General features: G+C 40.6%; 3 protein-coding genes across 4 annotated transcripts in view; 1 reads left to right on the top strand and 2 right to left on the bottom strand.

The window, feature by feature from the left end:
* LOC139320257 (E3 ISG15--protein ligase HERC5-like) overlaps nt 1–19,843 on the top strand; it is a 43,883-nt gene extending 24,040 nt beyond the window's left edge. Inside the window, exons 14-23 of the mRNA XM_070948490.1 lie at nt 779–880; nt 2,760–2,864; nt 2,943–3,050; nt 7,724–7,867; nt 10,084–10,250; nt 10,963–11,029; nt 13,707–13,789; nt 15,550–15,733; nt 18,767–18,866; nt 19,426–19,843. Coding sequence (XP_070804591.1) covers nt 779–880; nt 2,760–2,864; nt 2,943–3,050; nt 7,724–7,867; nt 10,084–10,250; nt 10,963–11,029; nt 13,707–13,789; nt 15,550–15,733; nt 18,767–18,866; nt 19,426–19,634 — 1,269 coding nt within the window. The 3' untranslated portion in view covers nt 19,635–19,843. The remainder of the gene's footprint in view (nt 1–778; nt 881–2,759; nt 2,865–2,942; nt 3,051–7,723; nt 7,868–10,083; nt 10,251–10,962; nt 11,030–13,706; nt 13,790–15,549; nt 15,734–18,766; nt 18,867–19,425) is intronic.
* On the bottom strand, nt 2,644–6,270 carry PYURF (PIGY upstream open reading frame). Of its 2 annotated transcripts, none has more exons than XM_070948486.1 (3): nt 6,009–6,270; nt 4,594–4,774; nt 2,644–2,874 (listed from the first exon to the last, which is right to left on the bottom strand). In XM_070948486.1, the coding sequence occupies exons 1-2, from the start codon at nt 6,197–6,199 to the stop codon at nt 4,633–4,635; spliced, it is 333 nt and encodes a 110-aa protein (XP_070804587.1). In that variant the 5' UTR covers nt 6,200–6,270; the 3' UTR covers nt 2,644–2,874; nt 4,594–4,632. The 2 variants fall into 2 exon arrangements, with proteins under 2 accessions (XP_070804587.1, XP_070804588.1); XM_070948487.1 differs by having other exon boundaries at nt 2,644–2,849.
* PIGY (phosphatidylinositol glycan anchor biosynthesis class Y) lies at nt 3,447–4,604 on the bottom strand. Its single transcript, XM_070948488.1, has one exon. It carries the CDS (start codon nt 4,586–4,588, stop codon nt 4,373–4,375), a length of 216 nt encoding a protein of 71 aa, XP_070804589.1. The 5' UTR covers nt 4,589–4,604; the 3' UTR covers nt 3,447–4,372.
* Nucleotides 19,844–20,291: the final 448 nt, after the last annotated feature.

Below are 20,291 nucleotides of genomic sequence, written 5' to 3'. Positions count from 1 at the left end.
CCAATAGTGGTTCTTCCAACATGGTAGAGAGCAGAGAGCAGTTTTCAGTTCAGAGCAGACAAGACCAGACTTGTTTCGGTTCTCAGCCCAGCACTCAGAGCTAAGCCACACCCAGACTCCAAACTGCTTCAGCTCCCATTGGCTGACTTAGTTGCCATGTCTATTCATTGGCTGACCTTGTTACCATGTCTTCCCAGTCATGAATATTCTGACAAAGCAGCATATGCCAGAATACAGCTGCTCCTCCAAGGCTCCGTAAACCAAGCTTTAGGCTGTGCACAAGGGGCTGAAAAGTGACATTGGTGTTAGCCATCAAGTTGTCTTCCCCCAAGATGGTTTGCTTCCTGCCTTCTGCTCTATCTCCCCATGCAGGTCATCACCTCCATGCTGACTCCTTGCCACACACCCCTGTTATTTTGCCATTCGTTCTGCAGTTTGATTGGGTTGCATCAAAACTACAAGAGCACTCTTTACAGAAGCAGAACAAAAATACCTCCTTAAAAAAAAATCCTTTGGAAAAGTTCTGTTTAGGCACTGATTTCCTTAAGACTAACCTTTATTGGATTTGAGAAAAAACTTCTTAAAAAGTTACATAGCCCTTGGGAACTTCCTTGTCTAGGAAAAAAACTTTCTAAAATATCTTGTGTATTTGCTTTTATATTAAAATTAGGTGCAAATGCTGCTAGTTTGACAAGTGCAGAATTTGTTTTGGTTTGTATTTTAACTGATTATCTTGTCCCCAGATTAACATTTGCTTTAATCCTGTTTATAAATACAGGTAAATTGCAGGTCTGGCTTCAAAATTCAGGAAGGTAATTTTCATGTACCTGAAGTAAAGAAAATAATTTTAAATTGGAATACCTTCCCAATTGTTTACGATGTAAGTGCTTATTTGTTTGTTTTATTTTAAATTTAGACTTGCCTGAATTCTGATGTTTCTGGGTGGTCTTCAAGTTAAAAAAATATATTGCTTCCAATATAAGGTATCTGAAAGTGGTAGAATAGTATTAAACTGGATAATAGCTTTGGTTAAGCTTTTGAAATTAGCCAATAGACTAGGAACAGTTCTTCAAATAAATTCACACAACGCTCCTGTACAATATTTCATTGACGGGACTTGTTATATATTTCCTTTCTAAAGAAACAGCTGAAATAAGCTGTGAAGCTGCAACAGTTTGAAGTGTGAAAAATGGTAAAAATTTCAGTGTGACTTTGGTCACTAAATGAATGGCTGTACGTCAAGGACTACCTATATATGAACTACCAGGTAGTCCTCGACCTACGACCACAATTGAGCCCAAAGTTTATGTTGCTAAGCGAGAAATTTGTTAAGTGAGTTTTGCCCCATTTTATGACTTTTCTGGTCATGTTTGATAAGTGAATCACTGCAGATGTTAAATTAGTAACACGGTTGTTAAATGAATCTGGTTTCCCCATTGACTTTTCACATGAACACTGCAACTGTCATAAATACGAACCAATTGTCAAGCATCCAAATGTAAATGACGCAACCATGGTGATGCTGCAAATGTCATTAAGTGTGAAAAACGGTTGTCACTTTTTTCAGTGCCATTGTAACTTCGGTCACTAAACAAACTGTTGTTAAGTCAAGGATTTCCTGTACACACAAACATTGAAAATCAAGTCAAAACCATAGTAATGTTTTTAACGTACTAATTATGCCTACTTCCTGATTATTGGGTTGTTGTATTTTTTTTAAAGAAGGTATTAGGTATAGTTTAGTGGCCTACATTTATAATTTTACTTTGACACCACTGGTACAGTGTACATGAGGAAGAAATTCAAATTCTCTTTCCTCCACTTCATCTTCCTCACCAGATCTAAATTTGGATATAAAACTACAAGACTGAAGTGCAATTTACCCTTCAGAATGTTCAGAATGTATCAGTGAACTATTTTTAAATGCCACTCTAAATAAAAAGTAAATGTGTCTATTTATCTGTAACTATAGTGGAAACTGATAGCAAATTTTTGCATAGAATAGCTCCCAGGGAGCGTTGGTACTTATTCCAGCAAGGGGACAGTTCTTCAAGCATAATTGCAATGTAGCTTACTAATTATTTTTGCTTTTTTTTTGTTTTTGTGAACAGTTCTTGTTACAGTTTGAATCGACATATTCTGATATAAGTGTAAATTGTATAGATATTATTTCATTGTCTGTATTTCCTCTGGTCAAATATCCCTGTTTTTATTCATTTTTATCAGAGAGGGAAGTGTTTTGCTGGAGGTATCTTAAAAGAAATATGGAGCCATTCTTTCCTGGCCATTTACATCAATACTGTGGACTAAACATGAAGTTTTAGAATGACATGCTCTATGCCTATTGTGCGAGATAGTTGTGGGTTCTAAAATGCATAGTTTTAAGCAGGGATTAACTCCAATCAGGCAGAAAACATTATAATCAAGGAGCCCCCAAGGAGAAAATCACACCCCCATCCAAACTGGCAGGGTAAGCTTATATAAGCAAGCAATAAACCCCACACACCTGCACTGATGTTATCTAGTTGGGTAATGAAACATCTGCAAGCAAAGAACTAAGATCAGAGAGCACCAACAATCCCATAGTTCAGCCATGAGCTACAGATATTCTCTTATATTAAAATGGTTGCCTTTATTGTGGGCTGGATTCAATGGTTTTTATTCTTGAGCTACAATATTAGTTGGGTTTTGGTTTACAATAAGTCAACTTTAAAATGTACATGTCTTAAATCATAAATAATTCCTCTTTGTTATTTCAGTGGGCTTTATCCGTGTTCAGCCATTTTCCTTGGATCTTGAATCTTGAAGATAAAATTGTGGTGCATAAATCAAAATGCATGGTGTTGAACCTGGAATACAGTTTGGTATGTATACCTAGGAACATAATGCAACATTAACAAAATTTGCTAAAATGACTTGTAACCCAGTTGTTTGTATCCTAGAAATACAATACACCCTCGACAATGAATGTAAGGAAGCAGTATTTACTACAGGATACCTGGCACTATCTAAGAAATGTAGAAGAAATTCACTTTCATCAATTTTTTCAAGTAAGCATCCCATTTTGTATATCTATAATCAAGCTATGGTGACACATATAAGACAGTGACATGCATTTGCCACTCAACTGAGAAGTAACAATCTAGAGCAGGCCTGTCAAACTGGTGGCCAATGGGCCGGATGTGTCACATGCAGGCCACACCCACCACGCCTCTGCAAAACCAAAAAACCATCACGATATGTCATGTGACACGATCAAGTTTGATACCCGTGATGTAGAGGTTCATTTTGGCATGCAACCAACTGCAGTGTTGGAGTAATTCTAGTTGATACCTCATTTTGATGCTTTCCTGATAAAACCTGAATAGAAATATTGTGTGCTTTTAAAAAACGAAGGTTCTGCAGCATATATAAAAACACAGTAGTAAGTTTACAAAATACATAGGCACTGCAGATACTTTATTAGAAACCATTTCCTATTTAATTTTGTTATTTTTCATTTAGTGTCAAGTTTCATGACAAAGCACTCTCATTTATTTGTGGATCTGAATTCAAAATTCTGAGTCTGTGCAGAACAATAGTGCAGCTTCAGCAAAGAGAAATCAAGTCTAACATTGTCAGTAAGCCAAGAACTTTATATATAGTATACCTACTTTATTAGAAACCATTTCCTATTTAATTTTGTTATTTTTCATTTAGTGTCAAGTTTCATGACAAAACACTGATTTATTTGTGGATCTGAATTCAAAATTCTGGGTCTGTGCAGAACAATAGTGCAGCTTCAGCAAAGAGAAATCAAGTCTAACATTGTCAGTAAGCCAAGAACTTTATATATAGTATACCTGTGATCATGTTACACATTCAGAGCTGAAATATATTCAAATGTTAGTATTCATTCAGAGCTTTTCATCTATGAATTTGACAAAGCACTATTTTGCACTGACAGTCTATATAAATAATTGCCTGTAATCATCAGATAATGAAACTGTCTTAGAATAATTCTGCAGAATATTTTTTTCATTAAAGACTAGAAAAATGCTATTTCCTACATAAGCAGACACATCTAGACTTTGTTGCATGTCTAAGATCCTTCATTGAGAGAAGATTTGCCTACATCACTTCATGTTGCTTCCTTGATTTCCATATTTGAATTGTTTGATATTTCTGTGTGCTTTGATGATACTTCGGTACTGTAGGCATGCCCTAACAGAGCAAGGGACGTTTCAATTTGCTTGGATGTACTTGCATCTGAAGATAATTAGCCTCTGTTTCTTTTCAGGTGTACTGTAAGGGTCAGAATACTAAGAAATCAGTTTTCAAAAAGCTTCACTCCATTCTTAATTTTAAGAGGCTTCTTAGAGTTAAGCACAATCTAGTTGTGGCGAAAAAGTTTAAGGCCCATCCAGGTCCAAAGATGGAAAAATACATAAACTGGTATTGTAACTGGAAGCAGCAGGCTGTAGAAACATATGCTTGTTGTACTTGTACAGCCCTGGGGGAAGTTTTCATCTACACTGGCTGAATAGAAGAGGCCAGCTAAAGACAACAGTGGGACAAGTACAGTCATGGTAGGAAACGAGGGAAACATCTTACTCCACTTGTCTTCCAACTTCCTTCCACGAGGATAATCTTCTAGGTTTGTTCAGATTCTGTTTCCTGCTTCTCCTTGCCAATCATTCTTGCTGCCTGAGGTATCATATTAGGAATGCCATCTATGATGGGGTACGCTATACCTAGTTCTTCATTAATTAACTCATTTGTGGATTCGTTATATCTAGAAAATACAGCAAATAATGACTCATGAGATTTATTATTGTTCTTGATTTAAGAAAAACACTATATACATAAATAGTAAGTTAACATGGGGAGGGGGGGACACTCAGCACTTGGGAGAAGGGGAACATACACTGCAAGTGAGATTCTGAATGGGCAGGACTTCAATATTTCAATTCACAGGCATAAATTCCCTAGTTGTGAGTCAATTAATGGATGGACAAAGTCACTCAGTGCAAAGCAACTGAGGGGGAGAAATCACTCAATATAAGAAAGAAAAAAATCTATGTAAAGTTAGCTTGATAAAGATTTCTGAAGGGCCATTTGTAAAAACACCATGACTCTTCTGCATCCACTATTAGAAATAGGAATTGTTGAACTGAATTAAATTAATGGTAAGTTATCTTGATAAGGGTTTCTGAGGGGCCATTTGTAAAAACACCATGACTCTTCTGCATCCACTATTAGAAATGGGAATTGTTGAACTGAATTAAACTAATGATTGAATTTAATAATCTATAACACGCAAGAGATTTCATCAATTGATCGCTCTTACATACATACACACATATATATATACATATACATATACATACACACACACATATATAGATACATACACACACACACACACACACACACACACACGCATATATATGTAGGTCTTTGGTTATTCGCGTTTTCTCGAGAAAACCTGAATAACCAAAGACCTACATACAAACACCCTTGAAAACCTCAGAACACACACACACACACATATATATATAGAGAGAGAGATGGATGATGGATAGATGATACAGTAGATGATAGATGTAGATGGATGGATGGAGAGATAGATGATACAGTAGATGGAGGATGGATGGATGGATAGACAGATAAACAGATAAACAAAGACTTTGGGGGAGGGAGGGAGGTGTAAGCATTTCTCTGTCAGAAGCATCTTATTTCCTTCATAGATTATATAGTTTCTATGAAGCCATTAATCCTATGTTATTAAGCATATAAATACTTATGCTTCATAAACAATTCAATTCCAAGCTACTGGAAAATGAAATGGGGAAAGGCGGATGAGTTTCCCACCCTGGCGGGGAGCCGCCGCATTGGACTACATAACCCATAACCCACCAGGGAAGGCGTGCTGGCCATGGGGAGCGGCCATATCCCGACCCGCTCGGCAACCGGGGCAAAAGCGAGGGGCGGATAGCAAAACAAAGTCAAAAAGCTGCTAGGCCGACCTGAGCGGCTTTTTCGACAGGGGGCACACGAGGATCTCCAGCAGCCCGGCGTCGAAGGGCGGCCCTTGCTGTCCTTGGCCGGTGGTTTTCCCCCCGTTCTCCGCCGCCGCTGCGCAAGCCGTCCGGCTGGCCCGCAGAAGCCCCTGGCGCGGGAGGCGAGTCAGAAGCCGCAAGCCGGGCAGGGCGAGCATGATTCGCCGCGGAGCGCGAAAGGTCGAACTAGTCTGGAAATGGAAACCGCCTTTGCGGGAACTCCTTCCGGGGCAGTAGAGCGCTTGAAAATAGAACTCCGGTATGCTTTTTAAGCACTGTGCCTTTGGTTCCGGGCGGGGTTTGGACTGCCGGTTTTGGTTTTGGTTTTGGTTTTAGTTTTAGTTTAGTTTATTGCAGTAGTGAAATCCAAGTTTTTTTACTACTGGTTCCGTGGGCGTGGCGTGGTGTGGCATGGTGGGCGTGGCAGGGGAAGGATACTGCAAAATCTCCATTCCCACCCTACTCCAGAGGAAGGATACTGCAAAATCCCCATTCCCACCCCACTCTGGGGCCAGCCAGAGGTGGTATTTGCCGGTTCTCTGAACTGCTCAAAATTTCTGCTACGGGTCCTCCAGAACCTGCTGGGTTTCACCCCTGGTTTATTGTCATTGCACACGGTACAATGAAATTAAATGTACATTATAACTATAAAAATAAAAACACAAACATACATCCTTTACATTCTATATAATTGAAATTGAAAACCCGATATTGCAGTATACTGTAGAATTCAATATGGTTACTGCCCTGGGATAGAAGCTGTTTTTCAGTCTATTTGTCCTTGTTTTTATTATCCTGTACCGTCCTTAAAGCAGTACTTGAACCTGAATAGGTGAGGAAGATAGACTTGGGCAGTTCGGGAGGAAAGAAATGAGATGGCTGGGAAACCGGCAGCCTAGTTTTAGATGGATTTACCGCAGCCAAGGCTTTTATTGAAACACCTTCCAAGTCATTGCTAACTTTGAAAATGTATGCAGCCTTCAACTCTCAGAATTCCTTGGGCAGCACAGTCGCTGGGGAATTCTGGGTGCTGAAGTTCACAAGTCTTAAAGTTGCCAAGATTGGAGACCCCGTTCTAAGTAAACAAATAAGATTTTACATGGGTCTCTTTTTTGTTGTTGCTGGTTTTTTGGTAAGACGAGGTACAAATTGAGTAAATCCTGATCCTGTTTGTTCTTTCTGAGAATTTTACAGCTTTCTGGTGTGTGTGTGTGTGTGTGTGTGTGTGTGTGTCACAATTTACTTTGGGCATTTATTTAATCTCGTTGCTTCTGGGTCCAGTGGTCAGGACTGGCTGACCACTGGACCCAGAGCAACCAGATGAAGCGTTCAGGTAAGTCAACGCCCAATCTCGTTGCTTCTGGGTTCAGTGGTCAGCCAGTCCTGACCACTGGACCCAGAGCAACCAGATGAAGCATTCAGGTAAGTCAACGCCCATTTTTTCCTATTTTAAGGATAACTTGAGAGGCTTTGGTCTTGAAAGGCTAGCACGTCTGAAAACAGGTTTCGCTGTTTCTGGTCTCTTCTGAATAATTTAGGGTTATAGCTTTAATTCAGAGGGGGGAAAGGGAAAAAAAACTAGTAAAGATGTTCTGATTTCTGAGCAACCAGAAATATTTTTATATTTAGTTTATCAGTCTAAATTAGTGTAAATATCTGGTTAATTTTACTTAATTCTTCAGGTGTATTTTCAAGGAGAACCTGACATCAAGTATGGGGGGCTGATCCAGGAGTTCTTCACAATCATCAGCAGACAACTATGTGATCCAGAAGCAGGAGTATTTAAGCACTATGACAAATCACACCGTATTTGGTTCTCTCATGAGGTATGTACATGTATAAATGTACTGCATTTATTTATGCTTTCTGCTGTTAGCTATAAAAATAGGAATTACTTTGGAGGTAATTGATCTCTTTGACCATTGACTTTTCAATAGAGGTTAGAAAATATGCATGGTTGTCCCATAAAAGGGATGTGAGGTGATAGCTGATCTCTTTTTGGCATTGTCTATTCAGAGATATATTATTTGTAGTCCTGGAAATTTGTTGTCCATTTAGCTTTTGCGGATAGCAGCTGTTGATATATTTCTCCTCTATTAATGGGGAAATGGTGAATAGAATAGAATAGAATAGAATAGAATAGAATAGAATAGAATAGAATTCTTTATTGGTCAAGTGCGATTGGACACACAAGGAATTTGTCTTGGTGCATACGCTCTCAGTGTACATAAAAGAAAAGATACATTTGTCAAGAATCATAAGGTATAACACGTAATGATAGTCATAGTACATTGTTTTACAAAACAAAACAATGTACAATGTACACTGAGAGCATATGCACCAAGACAAATTCCTTGTGTGTCCAATCATGCTTGGCCAATAAAAAATTATATTCTATTCATTCTATTCTATTCATAGGGAAACAGTCAATATAAATCTTAAGGACACCAGCAACAAGGTTACAGTCATTCAGTCATTAGTGGGAGGAGATGGGTGATAGGAACGATGAGAAGATTAATAGTAATGCAGACTTGGTAACTAGTTTGACAGTGTTGAGGGAATTATTATATATAGGGTTAGCTTTAATAAATGCTAGATTTGATCACCATCTGATGAAACTTAACAGTTTCTGATTGTAACATGGATATTGCATTAACCTGTATCTCTATTCTGGTGTGAAAAGATATTCCTATTAAAAAACTGTGAAGAAACAATATGGTAGAAATCACACAAGTAGATTATGAACGTGAACTATTCAGATTTTGGTTTCCTTTACTACTTTTGCTTTTCTTTTTAGAATCAAGAATCATGTGCTTTCCATTCTTTCCTAGTACAGATAGTCCTTGATTTACAATACTTAGTTTAGCAACCATTCAAAATTACAACATCATTGAAAAAAGTGACTTATGACCATTTTTCACACTTATGACCATTGCAGCATCTCCATGGTCACTTGAACAAAGTTCAAACACTTGGCAACTGACTTATATTTATGCCGGTTGCAATGTCCAGGGGTCATGTGATCAAATTTTAAAACCTTCTGACAAGCAAAGTCAATGGGGAAGCCAGATTCACTTAACAACCATGTTACTAAGTTAACAACTTATTTAACATCTCATTTAACAACTATGACAAGAAAGGTTGCAAAATGGGACAAAATTCACTTAACAAATGTTTCGCCTAGCAACATAAATTTTGGGCTCAATTGTGGTCATAAGTCGAGGACAACCTGTACAGGAAGAACTATAGCTTAATGGCAGATGACTTGCTCAGCATGCAACAGATCTCAGGTTCAACCCCTGTTGAAATATCATAGACCAGGGGTGTCAAACTCGATTTCGTTGAGGGCCGCATCAGGGTTGTGTTTGATCTCGGGGGGCCGAGTGGGTGTGACCAGTGTGGGTATGAATAGTGTGGGTGTGGCCAGCTCGATGTCCTGCAGCCTGCATGCGGTCCTCCTGAGCTCTGTTTTAGGCTGTGACGGCCTCCTGCAGCTCTCTGCCAGTGAAAACGGAGGCCAGGAGGGCTGTGTGCCGCCCACCCGAGCTCCATTTTCTCTGGCAGAGGCACTGTGGGCAGGTCCTTCGCTGTTTCCAGGACAGCCCCACGGGCCTGATCTAAGCACCCCATGAGCCAGAGTTGGCCCATGGGCCTTGAGTTTGACACCCCTGCCATAGACAAAAGGGCTCACAATCCTTCAGTGTTCGTTAAAGTTAGCAGGGCTGAAATAGAGGGAGCAATGATTAGAATGCTTCATCGGGTGGAAATACACATTCAGAAGACACCCGTTTTTACCCTGCACTTATTTGAAGAGTCCATATGCCTATAAGGATCCACATTGCTGGAGAAAACAAAGAACAGGCAGAGAGAAAACTGACAAGCAGAGATGTAGGCAGGCAACCTCTTGCAGCTAAAGTCGAGCCATGGGAAATGAGTTTGAAATACTATAGAAGTCTCAGAAATACAACATTTATTTTGCAAGTAGGCACTCATTCCTTTACAGTTTATTTTTCAGTACTTGCATATTGATTTTTCAAATTAGGTATCAACACCGGAAGACATTTATTTTTTAATTGGGAACCTGTTCGGAATAGCACTCCAAAATCTGAATATAATTGCTTTACCCTTCCCTCTTGCATTGTTCAAGAAATTGGCAAATATGGTGCCAACGCTGGAAGATTTAAAAGAACTCTCTCCTACAGTTGTACGGTATGGCATAACATTTTTCAGAACCATGCGGTGATAATTGATATGGCAGATCAAGTACTCTCTTTTTTTTTAATTTGATTTATATGCTGCCCTTCTCCGGAGACTCAGGGCAGCTTACAATGCGTTAAGCAATAGCCTTCATATTTTTGTATATTTATACAAAGTCAGCTTATTGCCCCCACAAACTTAGAAAGGATGGAAGGCTGAGTCAACCTTGAGCCTGGGGAGATTCGAACTTGCAGTAATTGCAGGCAGCTGAATGTTAATAACAGGCTATTAGTCTGCTGTGCCACCAGGCTCTTCTTTTCTTTTTCTGTGATCCAAAATTGCTTGGATATACACAAGCTGATATTGGAAACTAAACCAAAGTCTGTCCTGGTTAATACTTAAATGAAAGACATCTGAGAATCCAGGTGTTGGCTAGACTGGGACATTTAAAAGAAGAGTGAAGACGGCAATGCCTAATTAGTTCTTTAATGCTGCCAAGAAAAGTGCAGGAATATAACTCCAGGAATTGTTCTTGACATGAAGTCTCCTTTATTTTCTCCATTTAGGAACTAGGTGTCAGTCTTAGTTTAACTGAACAGAGACAAAAAGGCTTAAGAATATTATTAAGAATCAATTTCTATTAAAACTGACAAAAGCATAAATAAGCGAATTATTTTAATTTTGAAGGAAGCAGTTTGTTTTACTTTGTTCTTTTCCCGTTTAGTAATCTTCAGAATTTACTGGATGAACGCAGTGATGACAACATTAAAGGCTGGATGTTGGATTTCACGGTAGGACAATCTGGCTGGGTTAGACCAACCTTTCTCTACTGCCTCAGAGGAAAAGATAACTTGAACTGACTGTTATATAACACTGTATGCAGGGGTGGGCTGCTGGGGGTTCACAGGGGTTCAGGAGAATCTCTAGCTAAGATTCTGTGCAGTTTGGAGAACCCCCAAATCCCACTCCTGGCTGGTCTTGTGTGCCCCGCCCCTCCCAGGAGTCCCCATGTGGCCCATTTTGGATGCGAGGTAAGTGTAGGGCAAATGCAGAGGCTCGGGGAGGGCGAAAAATGGGCCTACCGGAATTTCAGGAAGAAAGGGGCCTCCAGAGGGCTTCCGGAGTCTGGGGAGGCCGTTTTCACCCTCCCAGAGCCTCAAAGAAAGCCTCCAGAGCCTGGGGAAGGCAAAAACGCCACCCCCACCATGATGCAGGAGGCCAACTAGGCCACAACCACCACGGCCACGCCCACCCAGCAACCAGGCAGAGAACCCCTTGCTAAAATTTTTGAAGCCCACCCGATTGTATGCTCTGCAATAGTGAATATCTGTAACTCGGGTGTAGGATGAGAGGGGGGGTTGGTTTCCTAATGTTTCATTACCAGGCTAAGCAACATCTTCAGTGGAATTTTGGGAATGTCAGTTCTTCTGCTTATAAAGGCCTCCCAATGTCCCTCACCTGATGTGACCTACCCATCACAAGACCTTCACCTGACATGAACCACACCAGACCCCTCAGAAGACCCATCACTAGACCCTCTGAACCCTTGACATGACGCTTCCGTCAAAAGACCTACTGACCACACTAAGCCCTCATAAGGAGAAGAACATCAACGCTGACATTCCCTAAATTCCCTGAAGATGTTACCTAGCCTGGTAACAAAAGGTTCAGAAATCAACCCACAAGCTCGGAGAACGAACCTCCATTCTCACCATATCCTCTGCAGTTTCTAGTTATCTTGAGAATGTCAGGTTGGGGGAAACTGCTACACTATAATGTAATTTCTTTGACTTCAAGTGTTGTTTGAGCTCATCCAATTGTTATTGGGCCAAACCATGGTTTAATGTAATTGTTTACTGAATTTATGCTAAATGTCTATGGAGATTCTCAGTCATCCAAGTCATAGTTGTCTCAAAGGTGCTTTTTTTCAAAAGTCTACTGCACTATGTTTTTTCTTGACGAAGAAATGAAGAAAAAGACATTTCGCTTCTCATCCAAGAAGCTTCATCAGTTCTGACAAGATAGTGGAAAGGATGGAAGGATTAGTTCTGACAGGATGTGGGGGGATGGAATGGAAGGATCATATTTCTTTGCCGTAATCTGGTTGTTAGCAGTCTCTGAAAGCACTTGAGGCCACTTGGGGGTTTATCTGTGCCCTCAGAGTCACCTGAATCAGAATGCAAAGGGGTGTGGAACCTTCTTGGAACTCCTGAAAGGACTACATTGTAGACAAGAGACAGGTGGTGACTTATCCCTTTCCCATGTTAAAAATGAGGGCTGCTCATTTTTAACATAGATGGCTTCTTTGACTCCTCTTTTAAACCAACGGTCCTCTCTATCCAGAATGTGGACATTGCTGCCTTCAAAAAAGTGAACCTTTGTTTTTCAAATGCAATGGACCCCTAAATCTTGGTCTGATGGGTTTGTTCTCCTATGTTGTGCCACGCACTTGCGAAGTGGTTGTTTTGTTTCACCAGTATACGGATCTGCACATCTCACTGCATTGTATTGCATATACCGTGTTTCCCCGAAAATAAGACCCTGTCTTATATTTTTTTGAACCCTGAAATAAGTGCTTGGTCTTATTGCCATGCGCTCAAAAGCCTGATTGGGCTTATTATCAAGGGATGTCTTATTTTGGGGGAAACGGTATCACCTTGCTCAGTTTGCGTCTCGCTGTTTTATCCTTGGGGTGGACAATCTCTGCTAGCTTTTGTTTTCATAAGCATTAATTAACATGTACCTCTGTATATGTACTTAGATACAGGCACATCCAGTTTTGTTAAATCAGTACAACAGACATAAACATCATAGCAGTAAAACAACATAAATTCTACAATTCACTACAAATTTAATTCACAATGAAATCCAGATCCATCATGCAGGGGGTCAGCATCAAAGAGGCAGGTTGACACAGCAATCAACAATCCTCCCTTTATAACACGAGTTGCACTTCTCACCACACAGTGATGGTCAATCAACCGATCGAGTTTGCTGTTTTGACATCATTGACCAACTCCCTATTGATACCCAGGATGGAATTTGTAATAAATCATGACTGTCAAAATACAATAGATTTGCATTTATGTACTTGTCTCACAATGTCTGATACAAGTATATCATTTGTGGCCCGTCTTTGATAATACGTATATACCATTGTTGCCAAAATCACACAGCCATGGTAATCAATTGCAGTTAGAAGCTAGCTTGCTGCTTTAAGAATAATGATCATTCAAGTGAACCCATTTTGGCCTGGAAATTCCAGACCTGACATCCAAATACAACATGAGGTCCTTTCTCTTGTTATCACCTGCCTTTTTCAAAGTGTCTGACGATGTGAAATACCAGCCCTACTAATATGAGGGGAAAAGTTCACTTCTATATTTCACCCATCTGTACATAATGCCTAGCGTTCTGAAAACAAAGCAGAACCATCCATACTAATCTTATACCTCTATCGTTATGCAGGTAGTAGAAGAGTGTAACGGATCCATAATTGATGTTGACTTGAAAGAAAACGGTGCCAACATACCTGTTACTTTATACAACAGGCAAGTTTTCCCAGGAATGGGTTTGTTCGTTGACTTTTAATTACAGTTACCTTTGGATAGAAGTATATATTTGAAAAAAAAATATTGACAGTTTCCAACAGCATCCTGATGCACGGGGGATAACAGAAATTTCTTTCGTTTTCCAATATATGTTACTTTTTGTTCCCCTTGTGAATATTCTTCTCCTGCAAAGCTGGTTTTCCCAGTTCTTGAAGTATTTTCCACATCCCTGTCATTCTCTGACAACAGTAGTAATCCTGGCTAGAAACAAAACAGCTGCGAGAAGAAAATATCCACATACCTGGCACATGTGGGAGAAGCATAAAAAAAAGTCAAGATAGCAGCCACAACCCTGTGACCAAAGCCATGCATGTACCATGTATTCAGTGCATATTTTTAAAAAGGAGTGGAGCTTTGATTGCATGATTGCAACCACAATGTTGGCTTTTTTGACATCCACAGAGATACCCTTGCATGTAGGGTATTCTATGTTCCCTTTCCACCCCGCCAACGTCTTTTGTGAAACTAATCATTTGTTCAGGTAGCTTTATGGAATATAAATTTTCTCAATGACATTTTGGAATCTAAACATAGTTTAGTAGGATTTGGCTAATTTAGACTCTTGGTAGAAAAAACCATACTCTGTTGGAAGACTTAAAAGTTTTCCATCAGCTAAAGTTACTAGATAATGATAATTCTATAATTATTGTTTTCGTCCTGAACAGCTTCCTGCAGCACTTTACCAGCCAAAATGGGCCGGCAAAGTGGGAGGCCCCCACGTGGCCAGTTTTCACCCTCCCCAACCTCCAGCAGCATTCTGTCAGCCAAAAATGGGCTGCACAGAGGCCTCCAGAGTGCTTTTTGGCTGGCAGAGTGCTGCAGGAGGCCGAGGAGGCTGAAAACGGACCGCGCAAGGGCCGCACACAGCCCGTTTTGGCCAGCAGAAGCACCACAGGCCAGTCCTTTGATATTTCTAGGCTGGCCCTGTGGGCCAGATTTAAGCACCCCCGCGGACCTTGAGTTTGACACCCCTGCTGTAAGATATTCAGTGATATTAATAATAATATAGGTCGAAGTAGTAGGTTTCCAAACTTATAAATTCAGTATCAAAAAGAAAATCGAACCTGAGGATTTTTAATTCCCAAATCAGTCTTTTAGACTACTACTGATTTATTGGTAGTCTTCAACTTTTAACAGTAATGGAGCTTGCCCATTAAGGTCACAAGTGATGGTACACCTTGCTTAGCAATCTCCCTCCTTGCTCTCCCCAATGTGGTTGTTAAGTAGATCATGAGGCGCCCTGGGCCTCCCAAGGCTTCCCTTACCCTGAGAGGCACCACATGCTTCACTTTCTATCCTGCCAATCCCTGCAGATCTTGGACTTGCTTCTCACCCCATCAGGACCCACATTCTCTTCCCCACCCTGTCACAATCTCTCACTTACTTTCTATAGATCTCCTGGAAGCTCCGGACATCATATTGGAGGAGGACAACAGGTTGCTCCACACCTTAGCATCCATAGGCCGCATGGCTCTCTCCTGGAAACAAGAACCAGTTTTTGAGCAGCTGCAATGAATTTTGGCTGATCCAGAATTGTGCTCACTTCTGGGACAGAGCAACACCAGCCTAGGGATGCTGGGAATTGGAGCAGCCTGCACTGTTCTCTCTCCCTCAGACATTGCAAGCCCATAACCATTGTTTTATGAGCCGATTTTTGCTTTTATAAACTCTACCAAATAACCAAATGCCCATATTTACAGAAAAGAATACGTTGATGCTTATGTGAATTACACATTTAATGATTCGGTGAAGAAGCAGTTTGAGGACTTCCAGCGTGGATTTCAAAGAGGTTGCCCAAGTACAACATGGAAAATGTTTCTTCCTGTTGAGCTCCGCAGTATCCTGTTTGGACATACCACATACAACTGGGACCAATTAGAAAAGGTAGAACATGCTCCTCCGCTTCAATCCTTATATTACTGGTCTTTTAATTCCAGTGTCCTTATGGAACCCTTATTATTTTTCTTTGAATTTGCGGGAGGGCTGAATGTTGGACATAGAACTTGATTGATCCTTAAATATGTATTGGGATAGAAAATGTGAGTGCAAGCAAATGCAGATAACTAAGTATTCAAAGAGGTGCACTATCAAAGTAAATACCGTATTTTTCTGTCTATAAGACGCCCCCATGTATAGGATGCCCCCCCCTCACTCAAAATTCAGAAATCAATATTTTAAACATTAAATAGAAGACATTTATTTTGCAAAGTAAGACATTCCCTTACCAGTACCGGCATTTATTTTTTTTGTTTTCTGACATTTTTATGGGCTCAGAACGCTCCAACATTATCGCATCTGGGCGCTAGCTACACACTCTCCGCAGCATCAGCTGACGCCAGTTACATAAGGCTCATGACAGTGGTGAAATGTAAAATTTGTTACTACTGGTTCTGTGGGCGTGGCTTGGTGGGGCGTAATGTGACTGGGTGGGCATGGCCAAGGTTTTTTTTTTACACTTTTAAAAGCATTTTTTTACAACCTGTTCAGCCGAAGAGGTTGTTAAAAAAAATGCTTTTAAAAGGCTCTGATGATCCCAGCTGAGTTGCCTGATCGTCAGAGCCTTTTTTTTCTTTTAAAAGCATTTTTTCTACAACCTCTTCGGAAGAAGAGGTTGTAGAAAAAATGCTTTTAAAAGTAAAAAAAAAGGCTCTGATGATCACGTGGCTCAGCTGGGCATGGGGGGGGCAGGGATTTTTGCTATCGGTTCTTCTAACCACCTGCCGCCATCGCTACTGGATCGGGCGATCCGGTCCGAACTGGGAGCATTTCACCCCTGGTTCATGATTGGAGGAAACCTGTTAGTTGGTCTCTGCAATTGGAAGTTTCGCTCGTGAGGCTAGTTTGCAGATATAAGGTAACGGCAGTTTTACAATCACAGTTCTCCTTTCGCCCCCACCTCCCACGCCCGTGTATAAGACGCCCCTCCAATTCTAGGTAAATATTTTTAAGAAACAGTATTGTCTTATACATGGAAAAATATGGTATATCAACAAAGCAATGACACATACATTTGCTAGGCACCAAGTCCCATCTGAACACAGTAGGGATTTCTTCCCAGTATAAGGTTTACACAGGTTAAGGACGGAGGTGTCAATAGCAGTCCCTTAGGCTGCAGCATCCTTAAGATCCACATGTATATTTCTCAGTGTGTGGAACTCATACATTCAGCAGTTCCCTACTTTTCCAGCTCTGTGGACCAGCATTGGCTGGGGAGGGGTGGGGGATGGTTTCACATGCACGCTGCTTGAGTAAATGTAGCTTCGAGCACTGGAACCAGACCACAGCCTGGAGGTGCCTTAAGTGAAGTAGAGAATCTGCTTGGACTACAGTTAGTCCTTGACTTACAACAGTTCGTTTAGTGACTGTTCGAAGTTACAACGGCACTGAAAAAAGTGATGTATGACCATTATTCACACACATGATCACTGCACCATCCCCACAATCGTGATTTTTTTGGGATGCTTGGCAACCGCTTCACATTTATGACAGTTGCAGCATCCTAGGGTCATGGGATCGTCTTTTGCTACCTTCTGACAAGCAAAATCAACGGGGAAGCCAGATTCACTTAACAACTCTGTTACTATTTTAACAACTGCAGTGATTCACTTAACAACTGTGGCAAGAAAAGTCGTAAAATGGGGCAAAACTCACTTAATAAATTTCTCACCTAGCAACATAAATTCTGGGCTCAATTGTGGTCAAGTCGAGGACTACCTGTAGAGATGATCCATACTGAAAGCACTGCAAAATATATAGCTGTGCTGGATTTCTTATGTCTAATAATACTGGAAATAAAGGCAGAATGTATCATTTGATCCAATAATATTAACCAGCAAATGTCCCTAAGGTCAAAATTGGGAGTTGGATCCTAGTCCAATGTCCGTCAGTTCCCAGGTTCAGAAATGCTTGCAGTTAGCTTTGAGTCTCTACAGTTTTACAGACATAGAGGGAGAGGGGCAACAGTTATTTGAAACTACGTTTCTGGCAACCCATGGAAAAACTAAAAGGAATCCTTAGCACTTCAAATGCAGAGTGGCCTTAGATAGATAGATAGATAGATAGAATAGATAGAATTCTTTATTGGCCAAGTGATTGGACACACAAGGAATTTGTCTTGGTGCTTATGCTCTCAGTGTACATAAAAGAAAAGATACGTTCATCAAGAATCATAAGGTACAACACTTAATGATAGTCATAGGGTACAAATAAGCAATCAAATCATATTAGGAAACAGTGAATATAAATCGTATGGATATCAACAACAAGTTGACATACAGTCATAAGTGGGAGGAGATGGGTGATAGGAACGATAGATTAATAGTACTGCAGACTTAGTGAATAGTTTGACAGTGTTGAGGGAATTATTTCTTCAGCAGAGTGATGGTGTTTGGGAAAAAACGGTTCTTGTGTCTAGTTGTTCTGGTGTGCAGTGCTCTATAGCGTCGTTTTGAGGGTAGGAGTTGAAACAATTTATGTCCACGATGTGAGGGGTCTGTAAATATTTTCACAGCCCTCTTTTTGACTCGTACAGTATACAGGTCCTCAATGGAAGACAGGTTGGTAGCCATTGTTTTTTCTGCAGTTCTAATTATCCTCTGAAGTCTGTGTCTGTCTTGTTGGGTTGCAGAACCAAACCAGACAGTTATAGAGGTGCAGATGACAGACTCAATAATTCCTCTGTAGAATTGGATCAGCAGCTCCTTGGGCAGTTTGAGCTTTCTGAGTTGGCACAGAAAGAACATTCTTTGTTGTGCTTTTTTGATGACATTTTTGAAGTTAGCTGTCCATTTTAAATCTTGAGATATGGTAGAACCTAGAAATTTGAAGGTCTCTACTGTTGATACTGTGTTGTCTAGTATTGTAAGAGATGCTATCCAGAACTATCAACAGGGAGGCTAATGTTTATTCTCTCTACAGAACGCCAAATATGAAGGTTTTGAAGAATCAGATGAAATGATCAAGAATTTTTGGACAGTATTTCATGGCTTTCCTGAAGAAAGCAAGAAGGATTTTCTTGGTAATAACTACTTCTTAAAAAACAAAACAAAATAATATCATTATTCTAAGAAACAAAAAAGAAGCCAAATCAGCTATTTTGGTACAATGATCATTGATTTAGAAACTCTGACAGGCAGCTTAACATGCAATCATAGAGAATATAATCACAGGAATAAATCAGTGGTGGAATTCAAAATTTTTTACTACTGGTTCTGGGGGCGTGGCTTGCTGGGCATGGTGTGGCTTGGTGGGCGTGGCAGGGGAAGGATACTGCAAAATCTCCATTCCCACCCTACTCTGGGGCCAGCCAGAGCTGGTATTTGCCGGTTCTCCGAACTACTCCAGATTTCGGCTACCGGTTCTCCAGAACCTGTCAGAACCTGCTGAATAGCACCACTGGAATAAATGTATATATTACATCAATTACTCAAAAAGGTACAGATGGAGAGAAGATAGGGAAAGCGAACATGTTATCTTCCCAGTGCTATTGGGAAAAATATTAGAGCTAAGTATGAAGACTAGGTCGCTAAGTGATGTTCTTACTACAGTGCATTGTTTGATTTCTGTTCTCCCTTCAGTTTTTCTCACAGGAACTGCTCACATTCCAGGAGAAGGGATGGACTCAATAACTATTGTTGCCGTATATAAAGCAAATCCAGACCAGGAGTTGCCCACAATTCACAGTTGCACTAAACGTTTGTATCTCCCGAGATACACTGATAAACACATTCTTAAAAAAAAGTTATTGCATTCTATAGAGAACTTTAGGGACATTGGCCTGGCCTGAAAGCCAGATGTGGTCTTCATTCTGCTATGATACTAGGACATTTGGTTCTTATGCCCAGGAGGGCTAGAATATTTAAATTCAGCATCCCACCTCACCATGCAGTTTTCCTGAGCGATCTTGAACGAGTGCGTCGGCTGGATGGTAAAAGAGCAAGGAGCCTTTGTGCAGACCAGTGATTCTTGAAGAAAGTAAATAAAGAGTTATGTAACCCTGATGTGTGCTCTATTTGTCATTGGAGAAGGGTGATAGCTTGATATAAAGCTATTATAATGAAATATTATATCATTCCATTGCAGTTCCTATCCTGTGTAGTAGAATTGCAAACTAAACAGCAAAGCATCATTGTCTTCAAGATGTCAGAGCATCCATGCTCTGCAGTAAAGTACCATGTCCGTTTGTCCAAAATGGCATAGGGCAGAGGTATCAAACTCAAGGCCCATGGCCCAGATCTGGCCCGCAGGACTGCCCTGGAAACAGCAAAGGACTGGCCCATGGTGCCTCTTCCAGCAAAAAGGGAGCTCGGGAAGACTGCACGCATCCGTGACGGCATCCTGCAGCCCTCTGCCAGCAAAAATGGGCCACTCCTGAGCTCCGTTTTCGCTGGTGGAGGGCTAGTGAAACAAACTAAAAGCAAAACAAAGCAAAAGGAGAAATGTT

This window comes from Pituophis catenifer, unplaced genomic scaffold (genome assembly GCF_029215685.1).
Source record: "Pituophis catenifer annectens isolate HBS135680 unplaced genomic scaffold, rPitCat1.0.hap2 SCAF_8, whole genome shotgun sequence".
Taxonomy (NCBI): Eukaryota; Metazoa; Chordata; class Lepidosauria; order Squamata; family Colubridae; genus Pituophis; species Pituophis catenifer.
The sequence above is the reverse complement of the archived record's forward strand: the minus strand, read 5'-3'. Positions and strand labels throughout refer to the sequence as shown.